The 18,738-nt window shown below is 43.9% G+C and overlaps 1 protein-coding gene across 3 annotated transcripts in view; it reads right to left on the bottom strand.

The window, feature by feature from the left end:
• The window catches only part of TMEM150C (transmembrane protein 150C), an 86,508-nt gene extending 69,416 nt beyond the window's left edge, over positions 1-17,092 (bottom strand). The window contains exon 1 of one of the 3 annotated variants that reach the window (XM_075929484.2): positions 16,956-17,092. Coding sequence is in view for 1 of the 3 variants with exons in the window: in XM_075929481.2 (XP_075785596.1) it covers positions 7,029-7,110 (82 nt within the window). In the remaining 2 variants the exon portion in view is untranslated. Of the gene's footprint in view, positions 1-7,028; positions 7,155-16,955 lie in introns of those variants that run through there. The other 2 variants (XM_075929486.2, XM_075929481.2) reach the window with 2 other exon arrangements.
• Between the last annotated feature and the right edge of the window lie 1,646 nt (positions 17,093-18,738).

Below are 18,738 nucleotides of genomic sequence, written 5' to 3'. Positions count from 1 at the left end.
TGCGCAGGAGGTCAGATTAGACGGTCATGGCCCCTTCTCATCTTAAAGTCTGTGAGTTTATGAGATCTTCTAAAAGTAGTGGAGTGTCTAACTCCTACTGAATCCAAAGGGAGTTAGGCGCCTAAATGCCTTTGGGGATCTGGTTGTAAGTAACTTAGAATCACAGAATCCCAGGGCTGGAAGAGACCTCGGGAAGTCATTGAATCCAGCCCCCTGCCCAAAGCAGGACCAAGGTCACAAAGGAAGTTTGTAGCAGAGCTGAGAATTGAGTCTAACTCTCCTGAGTCTAACGTAGGGCTTTCATCACAAGATCATCCTTATTCTTTTACAGTTTTTTTCTAAGCTTGCAAGATTTTGTTGAGCAGTGTCTTCTCTTTAAACCTCCTTTTGTTTTCTCACAGGCTTTTTCTGTCATATCTAAATCTTTTCCCAGAATTACCTGTGTGTTGACTTCCTCTTTCTGTCATCTCTGCTCCAGGCAAACAAGCCTTATGTAAATAGTGGAAGTAAATTAGTGTAGTAAACAGTCTCATGTGAGAACAGTTAACCATCTCTCAGAGTTCAATTACATTTGGTCTCAATTCAGCTCAACTTGCGTATTAGTTTCCTGGCGCATGTCTTTTTTGCCATCATCTCTTCCATAACACGTGCTATTATCAAAAACACACTGTTAACCAAATACATTAAGACTGTTCATGGTTTGACACTTTTACGTGACAGATGGGAAAAAACCCACACTTAATCCTTGGTTTCTGTGGGCAATTATGAATTATATATCAGAAATTAGTGAAACACGTTACGTTTTATCAGATCATTTAGCATATGCTTTTCTAATCTTTTACGGCTATAGTTTTCTGGATGGTGAGACATTGTTTCAAGCAAAACAAATCCAACACAACTACTAGCTAGCAATTTTAATTGGGCTTCCTGTCAAGCAGATTTTTTCTAATCATACACAGTTAGAAATATTTGTGGGTATGATCAATAATCTCAATGGTCTTTTTATGATTCCTTCTTCTGAGATCAGGTTCTATGGGAACTGTTGTCAAGGAAACCCAAACCATGTGACTTTCCTAGTAACTAGTTCATTCTGTTGGTCCCCAATATAGACAGTACCATTCTCCTGTTTTTATCTCTGTAGCTTATTACAATTTTTTTCCCATTTGTCTGATAGGATAGGAACATAGAGGCTACTTGGCAAAAAGAAATAGCCCTGTGATAGTGCTTTAAAAAACACATCTAGCTGTTCTTTTTCTGTGACTGCATTTTAATAGATGCATCACCTAACATTTTTTTTAATCACTGTTTCCCTGTTATAAAGCAGTCTTTTGTAACACTGAGTTTCACGGTAATAATGAAATTCAAAACAAAACCATAAGAAATTTAACAGAATTGCAAATACTTAGCACTAATCTAGGCCACCATTTTCAGTCATGACCATTTGCTTTCCCTGGGAGATGGCAGAGCTGGAACTTCTGCAACTCATATTGGGCTCCTTTGGCATTTATATGCTCTGCACTGCTGAAAGTAAGCCCTAAGTCCTGGAGATCCTCAAAGGGAGTTTGGTGCCTAAATCTCATTAAGCTCCATGGAATTTAGATGCCTTTAAGAATCTGGACCTAAGTGTCTCAAAACCAGAGCTAATGAGGTCTTGAAATCTTTGACATTTTCTGTGCATTCAGTACTAAAGGCTGATCCTGCACCACTGAATCTATTGGGTGAAGATTTCAGTTCGTACTGAGGGAATGGGAGTTCAGGGCATTCAGCCCTTTGGGGACCCAGACCTGCAGGATGCTGGACAGAGATTGGCATGGTTTCTAGATGTATCCATATGAAAAGTCATTAGTTACAGACCTAACCCATTACAATCTTAGGGACACTGCTTGTTTAAAGAGACCCATCATGTAAAACACGGAGTTCTCAGTTCTATTACAAGGGCTTTTCTGTGACTCTGCAGAAGCCTCACATCTCTCAGGCTATGTCTACACAGCAGCATTATTTTGGAATAACATCAGTTATTCTGAAATAACATCACGCATGTCTACACAGCAAGCCCATTATTTCAAAATAAATTCAAAATGATGGGCTTCTTACTACGACTCCTGTAACCCTCATTGTATGAGGAGTAAGGGAAGTCAGGGGAAAAGTGCTCTATTTCGAAATAACTACTGTGTAGACAGCGCCAAAAGTCGAAATAAGCTATTTTGACTTAAACTACTCAATTAGCGTAGCTCATGTTGCGTACCTTATTTCAAGTTTAGCCCAGCTGTGTAGACGTGCCCCTAGTGACCATCTTTTTCAAGAAGGGGAATAAAGCTATAAAAACAGAGGACAAACACCCCCAATGGGGCCAAGAGTGCCATTTATGGGGGGTTTAGGAGGGTAGTAGCCCCCCCCTACTGAGTTTGAACCCCTTGGATTTCATACTTGAGGTCTTCTTTAAGCTGTGTGCATTTAAGAACTGCTGGAGTGAAGGCAACAGAGTTTGAGCTGCTTGCAGCTTTGCCTTTGTGGCAGGGAGTTTGTTACAAAAAGAGGAAGGCAGGTGATTAAGAACAACAAAAGCTGGGCATTCCAGTAACTGAAGGATCATTAGATCATCATGAAAACATTGCCGGGTACTCCACTTAAAAGCGGGGGGGGGGGGAGGGAGGGGGGGGGAGAGAGAGTAGGAATGACTATTGTGCTGCAGAGATCTGAATTTGGATTATTGTGTTAATCTTACAAATGTTCTTGAAAGGGGGTGCACAGGGACTAATCCAAAGATGACTGCAAAGAGCTACAAAGGGATTTCACAAAACTGGGTGACTGGGCAACACAAAGGCAGATGGAATTCAGTGTTTATAAGTGCAAAGTAATGCACATGGGAAAATATAATCTCAACTATAGATACAAAGTAGCTGTAACCACTCAAGAAAGATCTTGGAATCATTGTGAATAGTTCCCTGAAAACATCTGCTCAATGTGCAGTGACAGTCTAAAAACTAAAAAGCTAACAACATTGGGAATCATTAGGAAAGGAATAGATAATCATACAAAATGCCATATTGCCTCTATATAAAGTCATTGTACGCCCACATCTTGAATACTGCATGCGAATCTGGTTAACCCATCTTAAGAAATATTGGATTTGGAAAAGGTACAGAAAGGGCAACAGAAGTAATTAGGGGTAAAGAACAGCTTCCATGCAAGGAGAGATTAACAAGACTGGGACTTTTCAGCTTGGAAAAGAAATGACTAAAGGGTGGGGCATATGTTAGATGGCTAAAAGAATCATGAATGGTTTGGAAAAATAGAATAAGTAAAGGTTATTCCTTCTCTAACACCACAAGAAGCTGTTCCAATTACATTTATAGGCAGCAGATTTAAAACAAAAAAAAATTATTTTTTCACAATCAACTTGTGCAACTCTTTCCCAGGAGATGGTGGAAAGGCCCAAACTATTACAGGGTTCCAATAAGAACAAAATAAGTTAAAGGAGGATCTGCCCATCAATGGTTACGAGCCAGAGTGGGCAGAGATAGTGTCCCTAGCTACTGTTTGCCAGAAGCTGGGAATGGGCAACAGAGGATGGATCGTGATGACTGCCTCTTTTGTTCATGCATTCTGGAACACTTGGCATTGGCTACTGTTGAAAGACAGGATATTGGGTTAGAAGGACCTTTGGTCTGACCCAGTATGGCCATTTTGATATTCTTATATAGAGCTGAAGTGTATCTGCCCTGTTGCTGTAGCCCACTAGACCCCACTCCCCTTCCAGCGCCAAGGACTGGTCATGACGGAGTCTGGCTCTCCACAGAGTTAGTAACAAAGTAAGAAAGGTTTAAGGCTAACCAGTGTCCCTTAAGTGACTTGCCACAAGATGTCAGAATATGTTAGTGTTAGAGCTGAGCGGATCTAGTATTAATTTAATTTTCTTTCTTTTCTATAGGAATTAGATACAGTGCTCCTGTCAGCTAACTGCTAATGTAGAGTTTTCCAGTGCCTTAGCAGTCCTTGAATAGAGATGATGGGTGTGTGGAGGAGAATGGATGGAGTTGGTCCCCCCACTCTCCCCATTTGGTGCTTGGCTTGTACTGAGCATGCTCTGTAACACTGCTGAAGCCTCTGTCTTCAGTCTGCCCTCCCCATGTTTTCACTCTTCTCCCCTCCCCCATCACAGCATGCACAGGTCGCGCCGTCCCCCCACAAATCTGAAAATGGCGCCCCTTACCAGGGCCATCTTACCCATATGCAGAATATGCAGCTTCATAGAGCATCTGAAAATTTGGGGCACCACTGTCAAACCCTCCCACCTATTTCTGTCACTGATTTGTGGCTCCAGAGAGGATCTATTTAACTTAAAAGTGAAAAAGCCTGCCGGAGCGATTAGCAGAACACCAACCTGTGAAAGAGCCATTCACACGGTAATAAAACCAGGCATTTGCAAACCCCAGGTATATGCTGTCAGGTTCTTAATTTACTGTGTTAGTTGACAGAACCTTAGTTTAAAATTTGCTTTAAAGATAAAGATGGTAAAACTCACATCTAATAATCATCCTTCCCCCTGGGCTGCCATTGGCCATAGGGCCACCAGTTTAATAGAACTGCAGAGGGCACCTTAAATCCTAAGGATCTCTCTGTTTGCTGCCTATTAATTTCATTGGGTACCCATTGGTTGTCAGGTAATGTGAAGGAGTAAACAACACTTTCTTATTCACTCTCCCACACCATTCATGATTGTATAGTCCTCTATCACATCCCCCTCCATTAGTCATCTCTTTTCCAAGCTGAAAAGTCTTTCATCTCTCCTCATGTAGAAGCTGTTCCATACCCTTATGCATATTTGTTGCTTTTTTCGCTACTTTTCCCAATTGCAATATATCTTTTTGAGATGGTGCTACCAGAACTGCACACAGGTTTGGGCATTCCATGGATTTATATAGTGGCTGTATGAAATTCTCTTATTATCCATCCTTTTCTTAATGATTCCTAACACTTATCTTTTCTGACTGATGCTGCATAGAGTGGATTTTTCAGAGAACTATCCACAAAGACTCCAAGATTTCTCTTTTGAGTAGTTACGGCTAATTTAGACCACATTATTTTATATGTATAGCTGGGATTATGTTCTCCAATGTGCATTACTTGGCATTTAACAACACTGAATTTTATCGGCCCTTTTGTTGCTAATCATCCCGTTTTGCAAGATCCCTGTAGAATCCTTCCCAGACAGTTTGTATTTAAGCATCTTGAGTAATTTTGTAGCATCTGCAAAATTTTGTTCACTTCTTTTTCCAGATCGTTTATTCATTCAAACCAAGATTTTGATTTCCCATCCTGTACGGTATCCACTATATCATACTACCCCTCCTATCCATATTTTCCAAACAGCCACAGACACCTTGTGGCTCAGAGTCTATCAAACAAGTACTTAATCCTACAACATGGACTCTACACCCGGATGGAATGACATTAACTTTAATCCTTTTGCAGAGCTGGATCCTATGGCCACAAAATTTGTGAAGAGTAGAATTTGAGGAATATTAATAAATTGCTAAAATTAGGCCTGGGTAACATACATCAAGGAGGGATTTGGGGCATTAGGAAAGATAGGCAGCAGCATAGAGCTAGGTTAGTGGGAGAAATTACACCCCATCTCCTGCAAACATCTGTACAGGGATGTTTATGTGAACAAAGGTTTTCAGAATCAGGTTCTGAGACAGGCTGGCAAATGTGAGTTGGGAACTAGAGAGATTTGGTAATGAGTCTCTCCTGTATTGGGTGAGGGATAATGCAAGGGAACGGAGTGCTTCTGGGACTGGTAACACCACACAAGACTCTGCTACTAACACTGTGGAACACACCTGGCTTCTGACATGCTGTGCTACAGGAAGATGAGGTGGGGACTATTTTCGCTATTTCATATTCATAACAGGCATTAATACACCAACTAGCAAACCGCCAGAATTTGTGGCTAAAACAGATCTAAATCACAGTTCCCACGCTGTTTTGAGAAGGATCATAATATTATCAATGCTGTTATCTGCCCATCTTGCTTTTCTGTCCCTGTCATAAGGCACACAATATCCTGCTGTGTTTTTCTGGTGAAATCTTGGACTCAACATCTCTATACACAGTTATGTTCTAGAACAGCCCTTTTTTATTAAATGGGTTTTTTATAAACTATATAAGCTTTACAACTTCAAACGCTGTAAGAAAGGAGCATATGTACCCTCTCCCCCATTAGCCTGATATTGCATACTGGGAAGTATTGAAATTAAAACTGAAATCAGGCTGGAAAAGAAGCATTTTAGAGTCATTATTAGAATGTGTCCTAACTGCTTCAGGATTCCTCTTGAGATCTGAGAAACATTATTACATACAGATACAGACACTCCCTCTGAACTATCCATTCTCTTTCTTTAAACTCTAAATTTTCAGCTCCAGAATATCTGCAGAAGACTGTCCTCTCGTCTATATATTTCTGTTAGCCATCTCTTTTCTCAGCTACATAACGAAGTGCTGTTCTCAGCTTTGAGGACTCAGAGAAATGCTAAACCACTTCCTCTTTCTGGGAATTTCAGAAACAGTTCGCTGTTTGCAACAGGCAAACCTAGTCATAGTTTAACAAAGATCATATCATCTCTCTCTGCCTGGCATGGGGCATCTTGCCTGCCATGCAGAGGGAAGGGCTGTAGGCCTCAGTGACCCCTCAAATAGCATCCACCCCACATTTGTCCATGCCACCTGCAGTCTTCTCCAATCATCAGGGCTGTAGGGCAAGCCTCTAATTCAGCCTCTGTCTCACAGAGCAGTGTAGCTAGCATCCAGAGTCTGTAACAATGCACCCCGTCTCTCAGGACAGTGTGGGTTCCTGCGTGGGGTTGATGAGGATGGGATAGGGGGACCCAGGACAGCCTTTTCTACTAGATCCCAGTCCAAAGCCCTGTCAGCAGTGGAGTTAACCACTACTAGTCTGGCGGGGAAGCCCACCACAATATGTCAGGCTCTTGGGGATTAATTCGCCACCCTGGGCTACTTCCTACCAGTGCCTTCCCTGAAATTCTCTCCGTCTCTCCCCTCCGGACTGGGGACCTCTCCTGCAGCCTCCCTCTGACTGGTTTCCATGGCTTGGGCTGTTGGCAGTTCCTCTTCAGGACTCCAGCAGCAGCAGAACCTCCTTCCTCAGCAGCCAGCAGCTCTGACTACGCAGCTCCACAGGCTTTTATAGCTGGCCTGCCACTGGAGCATGCCCAGAACGGCAGTGGGGGCAGGGGCCCCTTGTTCCAGGACTCCTCGGAACTCTCCCAGTCCCAGTAAGGAGTTCATAGACCCCGTCACACACCTTCCCTCTTAAGAGGGTATTTGTTGGGGGCTCCTCTGCCCCCCCCCCCCCCACACACACACACTGGGAGAAAAAGTCCACCTAAGCATGCATCCTACCTGATCAATGTGCCAGGCTCAAATCATAAACTGGAGTGATAGGTACCACCTCATAATCTGTGTGGGTTGGTATCTTTCATACTGTTTAGCCACCAAACTGGCACATGGCATGTGACCGGCTGAAAGGGGTTCCCCAGCAGGTAATATCACAGAGCACCAATTGCCTCTCTCTTGGCTAGGGCCTCCTTTTCCACCACTGAGTACTTCTGTTTGAGGAAAGAATTTCAACTCGTGTAGAACTGGGTGTTCTTCTCCCTCCAACTCCTGGGACAATACCACCCTCAGCCCCACCCCAGATGCATCCGTTGGTAAAAGAAACAATCTAGAAAAGTGGAGGTGATTCCTACAGGTGCTGGAATGAAGCATGTGAGTTGAAGTGGATTTACGGATTGGCCCAATGGCTCTCAGCACCCTCTCTATTAAAATTGTCCTTGCACCCCTGTTCCCATTATTTCCAGTGGCTGAGACATTTTGTATTGCTAAGGCCACAACTAGAGTGCTCACCCCACGTGCACTTGCTGTTTTTCCTTCTTGGGTATGTCCACACTACAGCGCTATTTCGAATCAACTTAAATAGGTAATTCGAATTAAGCTAATTCGAAATAACACATCTATACACAAAATCTATTTCGAAATAGCATTTTGCTATTTCGAAATAGCGTGTCCACACTGAGTGGACCCTGAACCGAAGTTAAGGCTGGCCAGAACCAGTGCTGGCAGGGCATCAGGTTAGGACTTAGGGTATGTCTACACTACCACCCTAGTTCGAACTAGGGTGGTTGATGTAGGCAACCGGAGTTGCAAATGAAGCCCGGGATTTGAATTTCCCGGGCTTCATTTGCATATTGCCGGGCGCCGCCATTTTAAAATGTCCGCTAGTTCGGACTCTGTGCCTGCGGCTACACGCGGCACAAACTAGGTAGTTCGGCTTCCTGTTCTGTATTACCGGTACTCCTCGTGGAACAGTTTTCCGTTATAAGTATTTCCGGAAAAAGCGCGTCTACATTGGCAGGATGCTTTTCCGGAAAAGCACTTTTTCTGGAAAAGCATCCGTGGCCAATGTAGACACACTTTTCCGGAAAAAAGCCCCGATCATCATTTTCGCGATCGGGGCTTTTTTGCGGAAAAGGCTACTGTGCTGTCTACACTGGCCCTTTTCCGGAACAGTTTTTCCGGAAAAGAACTTTTGCCCGAACGGGAGCAGCATAGTTTTTCCAGAAAAAACACTGACAATTTTAGAGTAGATCGTCGTTGCTTTTCCAGAAAAGCAAACGGCCAGTGTAGACACAGCCTTCCAGTTTAAAGCACTGCCATAGTCATGCTTTAAACTTTTAAGTGCAGACAAAGTCTTACTGCTGGAGGGGGCCAAAGGGCCTGGCTCTGTGGGATGTCCAGGAAGGCAGGAAAGTGGGGTCAGTTGTATTTCAGAACATCAAATGACAAGCACAAGGGGGGGGTCTTTGTGACTGAACCCATCCCACAGACATTTTAAGGGACCATTCTACATTGAAATGTGCTAACTACTTACACAAAGCCTCAGAGGGGTTGCTTTGTTAGAAACAATGGAGTAGTCCTGTGGCATCTTGGAAACTAACATATAAAATTAGTGAGCTTTTGTGGGCAAAACCCACTTCCTCAGGCGAGCTAGAGTCTATTCCACCTTGCATTTAGCTGTAATCCTCTGTGTACTTTCCCAGACCTGTAGAAGAGCTCTTTGTGGCTAGAAAGCTTGTCTCTCTCACCATCAGAAATTGGTCCAATAAGAGATATTACCTCACTCACCTTGCCTCTGTTTTATTAAACTTGGTTGATTTCAATTTCCCTCAGCATTGCATACCCTGAGTGAAATCTTGGCCCCAGAGAAGACAACGGGAAAACTTTTTCTGCAAGAGATCTGTGGTACTGCACTGAGGATGTTTGTATTTTAATCCATACATCTCTGCAGTATAAAATCTAGTGAGAGAACTTCTGTCTTTCAGGTACCGTTCTATATTCTCACTCAGGGTATGTCTACACTACCACTCTAGTTTGAACTAGGGTGGTAATGTAGACAACCGGAGTTGCAAATGAAGCCCGGGATTTGAATTTCCCGGGCTTCATTTGCATCTTGCTGGGCGCTGCCATTTTTAAATGTCCGCTAGTGCGGACTCCGTGCCGCACAGCTACACGCAGCGCGGACATTTAAAAATGGCGGCGCCCAGCAAGATGCAAATGAAGCCCGGGATTTGAATTTCCCAGGCTTCATTTGCAACTCCGGTTGCCTACATTACCACCCTAGTTCGAACTAGGGTGGTAGTGTAGACATACCCTCATATAGTATATAGTATTATAGGTCCTTCTTGTATACTTTATTACCAAGATTTTCAGTATTCCACCAAGGAAGTTTAGTGTCAAGTACAGATTAAGAGTGATCCCATTAAGACTATGTCTCCAGAGAATGCTGCACAAATGGGTCAGGCCATTGCAAATCAGTTTAGTGCCAGAAGTACTCCCTCTAAGGCTACGTCTACGCTACACCCCTCTGTCCACAGAGGGATATAAATGAAACACTTTGAAAGTGCAAATGAAGTGGGGATTTAAATATCCCATGCTTCATTTGCATAATCACATCATGATGCTGTTTTGAACAAGTGCCATGTCGAAAGTGAAACCGCAGTTTAGACATGGTTTTTTTGACGAGGCGATTTTTCAAAAGATCTTGTACTCCTCGAAGTTTGCCAACTCCCTCAGTACCCTCTGATCCATTAAGTCCAGACCCATGGATCTGTGTACATTTAGCTTTTCTAAATAGTTCCTAATCTGTTCTTTACCCACTAAGGGCTGTCCATCTTCATTCCATCTTGTGTCACTTGGCGCATTAGTCTGGGAGCTAACTTTGTCCGTTAAGACAGAGGCAAAAAAAGCAATGAGTACTTCAGCTTTCCCCACATCATCTGTCACTAGGTTACCTCCTTCATCCAGTAGGGGACCCACACTCTCTCTGATCACCTTCTTCTTGCTAACATGCCTGTAGAAACCTCTCTTGTTATCCTTCACATCCTTTGCCAGTCACAATTCCATTTGTACTTTCGCCTTCCTGATAACCCGCCAGCATTCTCGAGCTATACATTTAAACCCCTCCCTAGTCATTTGTCCAAGTTTCAAAACAAAAACACAACCACCTGCCCCCAGCAGCACAGTGCCCTATGACTCGCTGGAGCACTGTCTTAATACAGATGGACAAAGGGAAGAGCACCACTTAAAGCATCACCATACCATTTCTTGCAGTACGCTACATTATCCCTAGTGGTCTTGTCTCTACTGTGAGACCCGGGAGATCTGATCTGTAGAGCCTGCAGCAGATACAAAATTTTGAATCTGCATCCGCAGAAGTGAGCCAGGGATACCCGCACCCACATTTGCAGCTAGAAAGCAGAAATCCACAAATGTGCAGGGTTCTATAGATTTGATCACAGCCCTCTCTTTGGAGCATCTCAACGTTTATGGCTCAAGTTCCTTAGCTGTGAATTAAGATTTGTACGCTTGGGGTTTCTTACGAATGCCAGTCACACAAGACAAGTTAACCTCAGTCCTTTCATGGCATTAAAAATAAAGCTTTGCTGATATGCTCTCAAACATATTACTTTTTGGCTGTCCTGTCACATTTTCTTCCACTCTGGGATGAAAGCTTAAGTCCATTTGACACCACTCAGATGTGAACTTATCCAGGCAACCTGGTAAGCAAGATATTAGTTTAATGGGCCGGCAGAAAGCTCAGATCAGTTAGTAAGCCTTCTCTATTTTAAATAACTCTGTCGAATGCACGAATCTATTGCCCCTTTTTCTACACAGAGGCAGGGACTGTGTTATTGGCACATGTATTAAAAATGCAAACCAGGACCTGTAGGGATTATTCATCAGACAACTTCCTTGTATGTATTTGTGCCGTGTCAAAGCTGCTTCAATAGAAGTCAAAAGCTACCTTAAGTGACAGTCAAGTAATCAATCATAAGGGCAACTACTTACCTTCAGGAAACCTCCAGCTTCACCATTTGCAGCGTACAAGGCTGTGTCTAGACTGGCATGATTTTCTGGAAATGCTTTTAACGGAAAAGTTTTCCATTAAAAGCATTTTCGGAACAGAGCGTCTAGATTGGCACGGACGCTTCTCCGCAAAAGCAATTTTTTTGGAAAAGCGTCCGTGCCAATCTAGACGCGCTTTTCCGCAAAAAAGCTGCAATTGCCATTTTCGCGATCGGGGCTCTTTTGCGGAAAACAAATCTGAGCTGTCTACACTGGCCCTTTTGTGCAAAAGCTTTGCACAAAAGGAACTTTTGCCTGAACGGGAGCAGAATAGCATTTCCGCAAGAACCTACTGTAAGAAATCAGTGCAAGTCAGTGCTTTTGTGGAAATTCAAGTGGCTAGTGTAGACAGCTGGCAAGTTTTTCCAGAAAAGCAGCTGATTTTCCAGAAAAACTGGCCAGTCTAGACACAGCCCAAATGTTTGTTAATATGACCAGGCATTGGTGATATAGGGCTAGAAGCAGGTATTAGGGTTTTTTAGGGATCGAACGCTTAGACACGTATATTTGACCATTGCCCCGATATGGTTAGCGAGGAATATTCTGTTGGGGTGAATGTAGGACTGGCACCCAGGAACTCTTTACTTCTAATACCAGCTCTGACACAGACTCTTGCTTCACCTTAGACAGGTCAAATAAACCTCAATCTCCAAAGATACTGTAGTTAGATACATCACTTCCAGTGAAATCAATGGAGTACCTCAAAGAACTCCATAGGGTCTATAAAATAAGCGGTGTTAGAAGGTGTCACATTATTGGATTTTAAGGGGAGCAGCTAGCTCACTGCTGAGCCCACCAGGGTATGTTTGCCCCAAAGTCTATATAAGGGGGGCCATGTGAGATGTCAAATGAAAGCTTATGTTCTACTGATTCTATATATGCTACTCATGTACTTGTATGATATCTGTATGTGGAGTTAGGAATATGGACTCTGTGCTGGTATAGTGAATGTTCTCTGCCTGACTCAGAGCGATGGGCCTGGGCTGCCTGTTGTAAAGGAATGTCCAATGAATGACTGTGCTAATTAGCATGGCCTCAAGGACAATGGCTCTCAAGGTGGCCAATTCACACACTGGAAACCTGCAGACCAGTCAGTATCTCATGGCTGGAGGCATGTGAATCATGCCATCATGTGACCAGCTCCAGTTTGGGACATACCAGAGATACATAAGTGCCATGAGGTGGACACCATCTTGTCTTCAATTCTGCTACTGATCCCAGATGCAGCCTTGTGAGGAACAAAGAGCCCGGAAGGATTGCTGACCCATCCTGACATAAGATGTACACCGGAGACTTTTAAGATAGCAGAGATGTTATAAACTGCTAAGAGCCTGCATCCAGAACTTGGTGACTAGTGCACGTAATGTATTCTCCTTAATAACCTGATTGTCTACCTTTTCTTTCTTTTGTTAATAAACCTTTAGATTTTGGAGTCTAAAGGACTGGCCCAGCGTGATCTGATGGGTAAGATCCAAAGTGTAAATTGACCAGGGATCTGTGGCTGGTTCTTTGGAGAACCTGTTTGGGGTAGGAGAGATTGGGTTCAATAACCCCTCACCTGTGTGTTAGGCCCGGGGCTGACTGTGGCACAGGGAGAGCTGTGGTGTCTGAGGAGCTTTGCTCGTGAGGCTTCCTGCTGGCTGGATTGGCAGCTGAAGCGCTCTGTGTGTCTGGTTTGTGACCGCTTTTGGGAAAGGTCTCCAGTCGAGGGCTGTAAGCAGCCCTGGTTTTGAGCAATTCACCCTGAGCAGATGCCCTCAGCAGTGCCCAGACCTGGCCCGGTCCATCACAGAAGGCCTGGTTACAGGATAATTGTTCCCCAGCTCACTTACTGCACCTTTCCAGGCCACAGTATAAATGAGACCTGTGTTTCCAGCTACAGAGCTGGAAGGGTGTGGAGAAGTGTCCCAATTATACTGCAAGGCAGAGCTGTACTTTAACCCTGTAGAGGAAAAATAGGAGGTGCGAGAATTGAGGACAGGAATTTTCAGAATTACTGGAGAAAAACAGGACAAAAAGAAGCTCTGCAAGCTGCAGTTGTTCCCAGAGGCCCTGCCAGAAAACTAGAAACAAGAAAGTCATTTTTAATCTACAGGACACCTGTTCAATGACTGACCTATTATCTACCTACCTCAACCACAGAAACAGGTGCCCTGTAGGTTGTAAACTGCTTACTAAGACAGCTTTGCCTTGTGTACACATACATAGAAACTATGTCTAGACTGCATCCCTTTTACGGGAAAGGGATGCAAATTAGACCTATCACAATTGCAAATGAAGCAGGGATTTAAATCCCCCCTCGCTTTATTAGCATAAAAATGGCTGCTACTTTTTTCCAGCTTGGAGCTTTGCCGGAAAAAAGCGCCAGTCTAGACGCGCATCTTTTGGAAAATAAAGCCTTTTCCGAAAGATCCCTTATCCTGAGAAGCCACTTCTAAAAACCAAGAGGGAAATTCATTCTTCATGTACTGCCAGTGCTTAATTTTAGTGCTGCTTTGATGTGGGCACCTACTCCCTGGGAACTGAGGTGATACAGGCCACAGAACAACCACCAGAGGTTAATGAGATGTGTTCCTGGGCCCGACCAAACTAGGCTGGATTTGTGTTGGCATCTAGAGGTGAAGAGAGCCAGGCATTCATACTCCTTCAGGACATGCCTCATTATTGCAGTGGAGTTTTCCAACAGTGTTGCAGGTTTACTAGAGAATTTAGAATCTTCATTTAGAAAGAGGCTAGTTCTGTTCCCAGAACAACTCTCAGGCAAGAGGAATGATGAATGAATAATTGGCTCTTCACATTTACAGATGGACAGGCTATAGCACAGAAGGGCAAAATGACTCCCCCAGGGCTACTCACTCAATAAGACTATAGGAGATGAGAAATGTCACTATCCTGGCATTTGAATCAGATATGACCCTCACTTTAACCAATATGTCAGAACCTGCACCACTAACAGAGGAACATAATAGTGCCTGCATGGAGACACCTATGCTAGGACAAGTCAAACTGGCAGCTCCCCAGAGCATTATGTTTTGTAAGAAGTTCTGGTTGCAGCTTGCTCTGAACATCCCCAGCAATTCACCTCACAGATACTTCCCTGAGCTAGCCAACGTACTTCCCACAGCAAGACAGCTTTTCCTTTCCTGCTTTTGAACACTAGAGCTGAGCCCTCGAAGGGTGACTGTTTAAGAGAAAGGCATTTTTAATCAGGAGTTTTCCAAGCTCACAAGGTATTGAAACTTTTCCTTTAAACCCTGTGAGGTTTAAAGTCATTAGTCCTCACCAGCTCCTCAACCCTGCCGAAGGACAGGAAAAACAAGTGAAAGATTCTTTTAGATTTCTTCATGGTCTTAGTTAAAAAACCAGCCCACGCACCTTTGATCATAAAAAAGTAGGCAATTTTCATCACCCCCCTAGAAACCAAAATAACACGCTGCACAATCTCCTTTCTAGAATAAAAAGAAAGTCACCAAATTCTTTGCTTGAAGTGCAGCTATGCCTTCGTTCATTACATCCTCTCCGCTCCAACACTGAAAGCATTTTTTAAATGTTATCTTAGTGACAGCAATAGTATGCAACTCAAGCCACGTTAGAAAGGAGCCCTATGATTGCCTATACAAAAAGATATCTATGTAGCCATGATAAAAGTCAAGCATTCAAATGCTGATTTTCAGGCCTTGTTCAGGGTTCAGATTCATGCATGAGGTGCTGATTCCTTCAATCAAAGCTCTTATAGATGACACCTCCAAAATGAGAAATGGATTTATGGTATACCTTCAATCTAAACTTTGGCCATGGGTCCAGATATAAACTCGAAGATGGGTCAGTCTCTGTCTGAGACTAGACCATGGCTCTTTGTATCTTTGCGCTAATTGCTTATTAGCAGATACTAGTGGTGAAAACAACCTAAGCCTTGTCCACACCACAGCACCAATAGGCTGGCACCACAGATCAACTTTGCTGACACTCAAACCCAGCTGGTCCCCTCCCAGGGAGGAAAAAAAAAGTTCATTTATTTTCCATGTAACTGATTTCTTGTGTATTTCACATCTCATCTGGATGGTTCTCTCTCATTTGAATTCTCCCCTACACACAAGCTCTTGTAGGTCAGATAGTAGTTAAGGAGGAGATAGATATTCCAATACAATACCTAAAGATTGACCCAAAGCAAAACTTGTTAGTATAACTTGGAAACAAGCAACATCACAAATTGCAGATTACTGTGTCTGAAAAGCAATCAATACGGCAGCAACCAGAGGTGATGGATTCAGTTTGCATTGTTCTTGCTAGTTGCACAGGGAGATTCTGGATATGGGTATCCCTCATGTTTCAGACAGGAGTGATAGGACTGCTGTAGTGATCAGAAATGGGAAGTATTCTGCAGGGTACTTTTACCTGCCAAACAACCAATTTGTTCCACAGGGCTGTTTCCACAAAGTAATTCATCTCTTTAATCCATTCCGAGATATCTTAAGTCACCCTGGGATTGATCCTGAATCTTTATGCATAGGTGCCACCGGAGTCAGCGGGAACTCTGGACGCAGAGGGACTGCAGCCTAGAGCCCTATATCTAATTGAGAAGTGTAAATCACTAAAAAGCACCTGGAGCCTTAGCTATTAGTAACAGTCAGACAGGAAGCCTTCATGCTGAAAGCCCCAACTTTGGAAAGTAGCCAGCCAGGAAGAACTGGCTTTCCTGTTAGAAAGCTTGGGAAGTCACCCCATCCAAGCTAAGTGCTGCTATTTAATGGGGTTTTCTGTGTCATTACTCATCATTAAACTGATCGTTAGTTAACCCAACATGTTCTGAATTCCAGAGTTTGCTTTAAAGAGTTTCTAATGCCTGCTCTTTTTGCAAGCCACTTATTTATTGTTTGTATTCCAGTCAAGAATGTAGCTCTACAGGGCAGAGCGGGTCTCCTATGAAGAAGTTTACAACCCAGAGGCTAGTAGACTCATTGAAGTTAAGCACATGCATAAGCCCTTGAAGAGTCCAGACCTAACGTGGCAGAGGATGGGAGAAAGGAAGTATTCACATTTTTTACATGGGAAACTGAGGTAAGAAGCTAAGTAACATGGGAAACTGAGGTAAGAAGCTAAGTAACATGCCCACAGGGATTGTGGCCAAGCCAGAAACTTAACCAAAATATCCTGAGTGCCAATCCAGTGTCTTAGCCACAGGGTCAGCCATCTTCTTGTTCAGTTGTATTTTTATATCAACAAGGGCATCACTTGGCTAAAGTGACTGTCCCAATAAATTTGACTGTACAGCCAGTAATTTGATCTATGCCATCAAATACCAGTAGTGCCTCACTGCTATATATATTTGACAGTCTCTACAGGTGTTAGGATGCAAGCCCCCACTGTGCCTCAGTGCCCCCTGACTGTCCTCATATAGCCCCTCTCAGGGTAAGTTACAGTCTGCATGGGTTGCTCATCATTGGGATTATCTCCACGGCCCCGCTTACCTAAGCCATGCTGTGATCTGCCTCCAAGCCCAGGGCCTTGCCTCCGGCCCCTAGCCAGGGGAGCCTTAGCTGGCCTTCTCCCAGCCCTTGCTGGCTATCCCCAGCAGATCTCCCTCCTGGGAGCTCCGGCTTCCTCCACAGTCAGCCCCTCACTGGCCTCCTCCTAAGCACTGTGCTTCTCTATATAGCTGTCAGCTGGGCTCTCCCTCACCCTAACGGCTTCAGCTGGGCTCTCCAAGCCAACCGGGCTTCTCTGTATAGCTGCCAGCTGGGCTCTCACTAGCCTAACAGCTTCAACTGGCCTCTCTGTTCCCAGCCCCGGCTCAGGGCCTGAGTCCTGGTCTTAAAGGGCCAGTGCAGGGCAGGTGCCCTGTCACAGCGGGAAAGAATCAACGGACACAAATCGGATATACGTAAAGGGAATTTACAGAAGACTGTTGGTGAGCATTTCCGCTTGCCTAACCACAGTCTGACAGACCTGCAAGTAGCTGTCTTGTCACAAACCAGCTCTACAAGCCAAATACACAGAGAAGCCCTGGAATCCCAGTTCATCCACAAATTCAGTTCACATGCTAATGGACTCAATCATGATATGGGCTGGTGGGGACTCTATGTACTTAATAACCACTGAAGGTGCTAATAGCTCCCAGAGTGGCATCCTTCCTGTTTTAGGAATCTGTCTATGGAGTTTGATTTTTATCTGCTTAGGTCTAAGTACCCATTCTCCAGATACTTAATGATGCTCTGTCTCTCACCTGCCTCTCTTTTTCTTTCTCTCTCCCCTCCCTTTCCCCTCTCCTATTTATTTCCAGTTTTCATATCCCCAAATCATAACTCTGGTCATCTGAAGAAGTGGGTTGTGCCCACGAAAACTCATGATCCCATCTACACGTTTCGTTAGTCTATAAAGTGCTACCAGACCATTTGTTGTTTTTTTCCAATCAATGATGTTACCCCCATTTGCCGAATGAGCTGCTGAAACACTGCTGGGGAAGGCTGGTGGGTTGTTAAAGGAGTACACTGATGCAGCAGGCATTGCATAGGACTCACACTAATTGTTTCCATGTCAACCCTTTGGTTTCTTTCACTTCACTTCCTGAAGATGCAAAATGTGGTCAAAAATTTTCCAGGCTTATTCCCATCTGAAGATAAATTAGAAAAGCAGCTAAAAATATGCTGACAGTCTGAGTAGAAGGGAAGTCACGTGTACTTTTCCATTGTGAGATTCTTGCAGCCTTTCCTGAAGGAGTCTGTAGCCCCAAACAGCTAAAGTTAGGGCAAATGTAGAGAACTAAGCAACAGCGAGACGTGCTTTTGAATACCTTGGGGAGGAGCTGGGTTTAATTCCATTGAAGATATGTTTACACAACAAAAAGTGCCATTTTAACCCCACTGAGCTAATCCACAGGAGTGAACCTGTGTTAGAAGAGTGGTGAGGACCCAGCAATTAACCATCACTCTGCTTAGAAGCTGCAGTAAAAGCTTATAGGGGATCTTGGAGTTGGACTTGAGCTGATAATCAAGTTGCCACATTTTCACTGCCATTTTACCTCAAGTTAGCTAACCAGAGAGCAGAACACGTTTCTTTGTTTGTTTGGCAGTGGAGGCAGATGTGGAGTGATGAGCCTTTTGGAAAAACTGATCACACTTGCTATGTGCCTGATGCAACCTTTTAGCCTTGTCTGGCGTGCAGAGAGGAGAGGCTGTACGTATCTGGCTAATTTAGCTGCAGTATTAAAGACTTCCTCCAACAGACACCACTCTCAGCCAGTCTCCATCTCTT

Source organism: Pelodiscus sinensis, chromosome 4, assembly GCF_052426305.1.
Source record: "Pelodiscus sinensis isolate ZL-2025 chromosome 4, ASM5242630v1, whole genome shotgun sequence".
In the NCBI taxonomy this organism is placed as follows: Eukaryota; Metazoa; Chordata; order Testudines; family Trionychidae; genus Pelodiscus; species Pelodiscus sinensis.
Note: the sequence above shows the minus strand (reverse complement) of the source record. Positions and strands in the feature narration are given on the sequence as shown.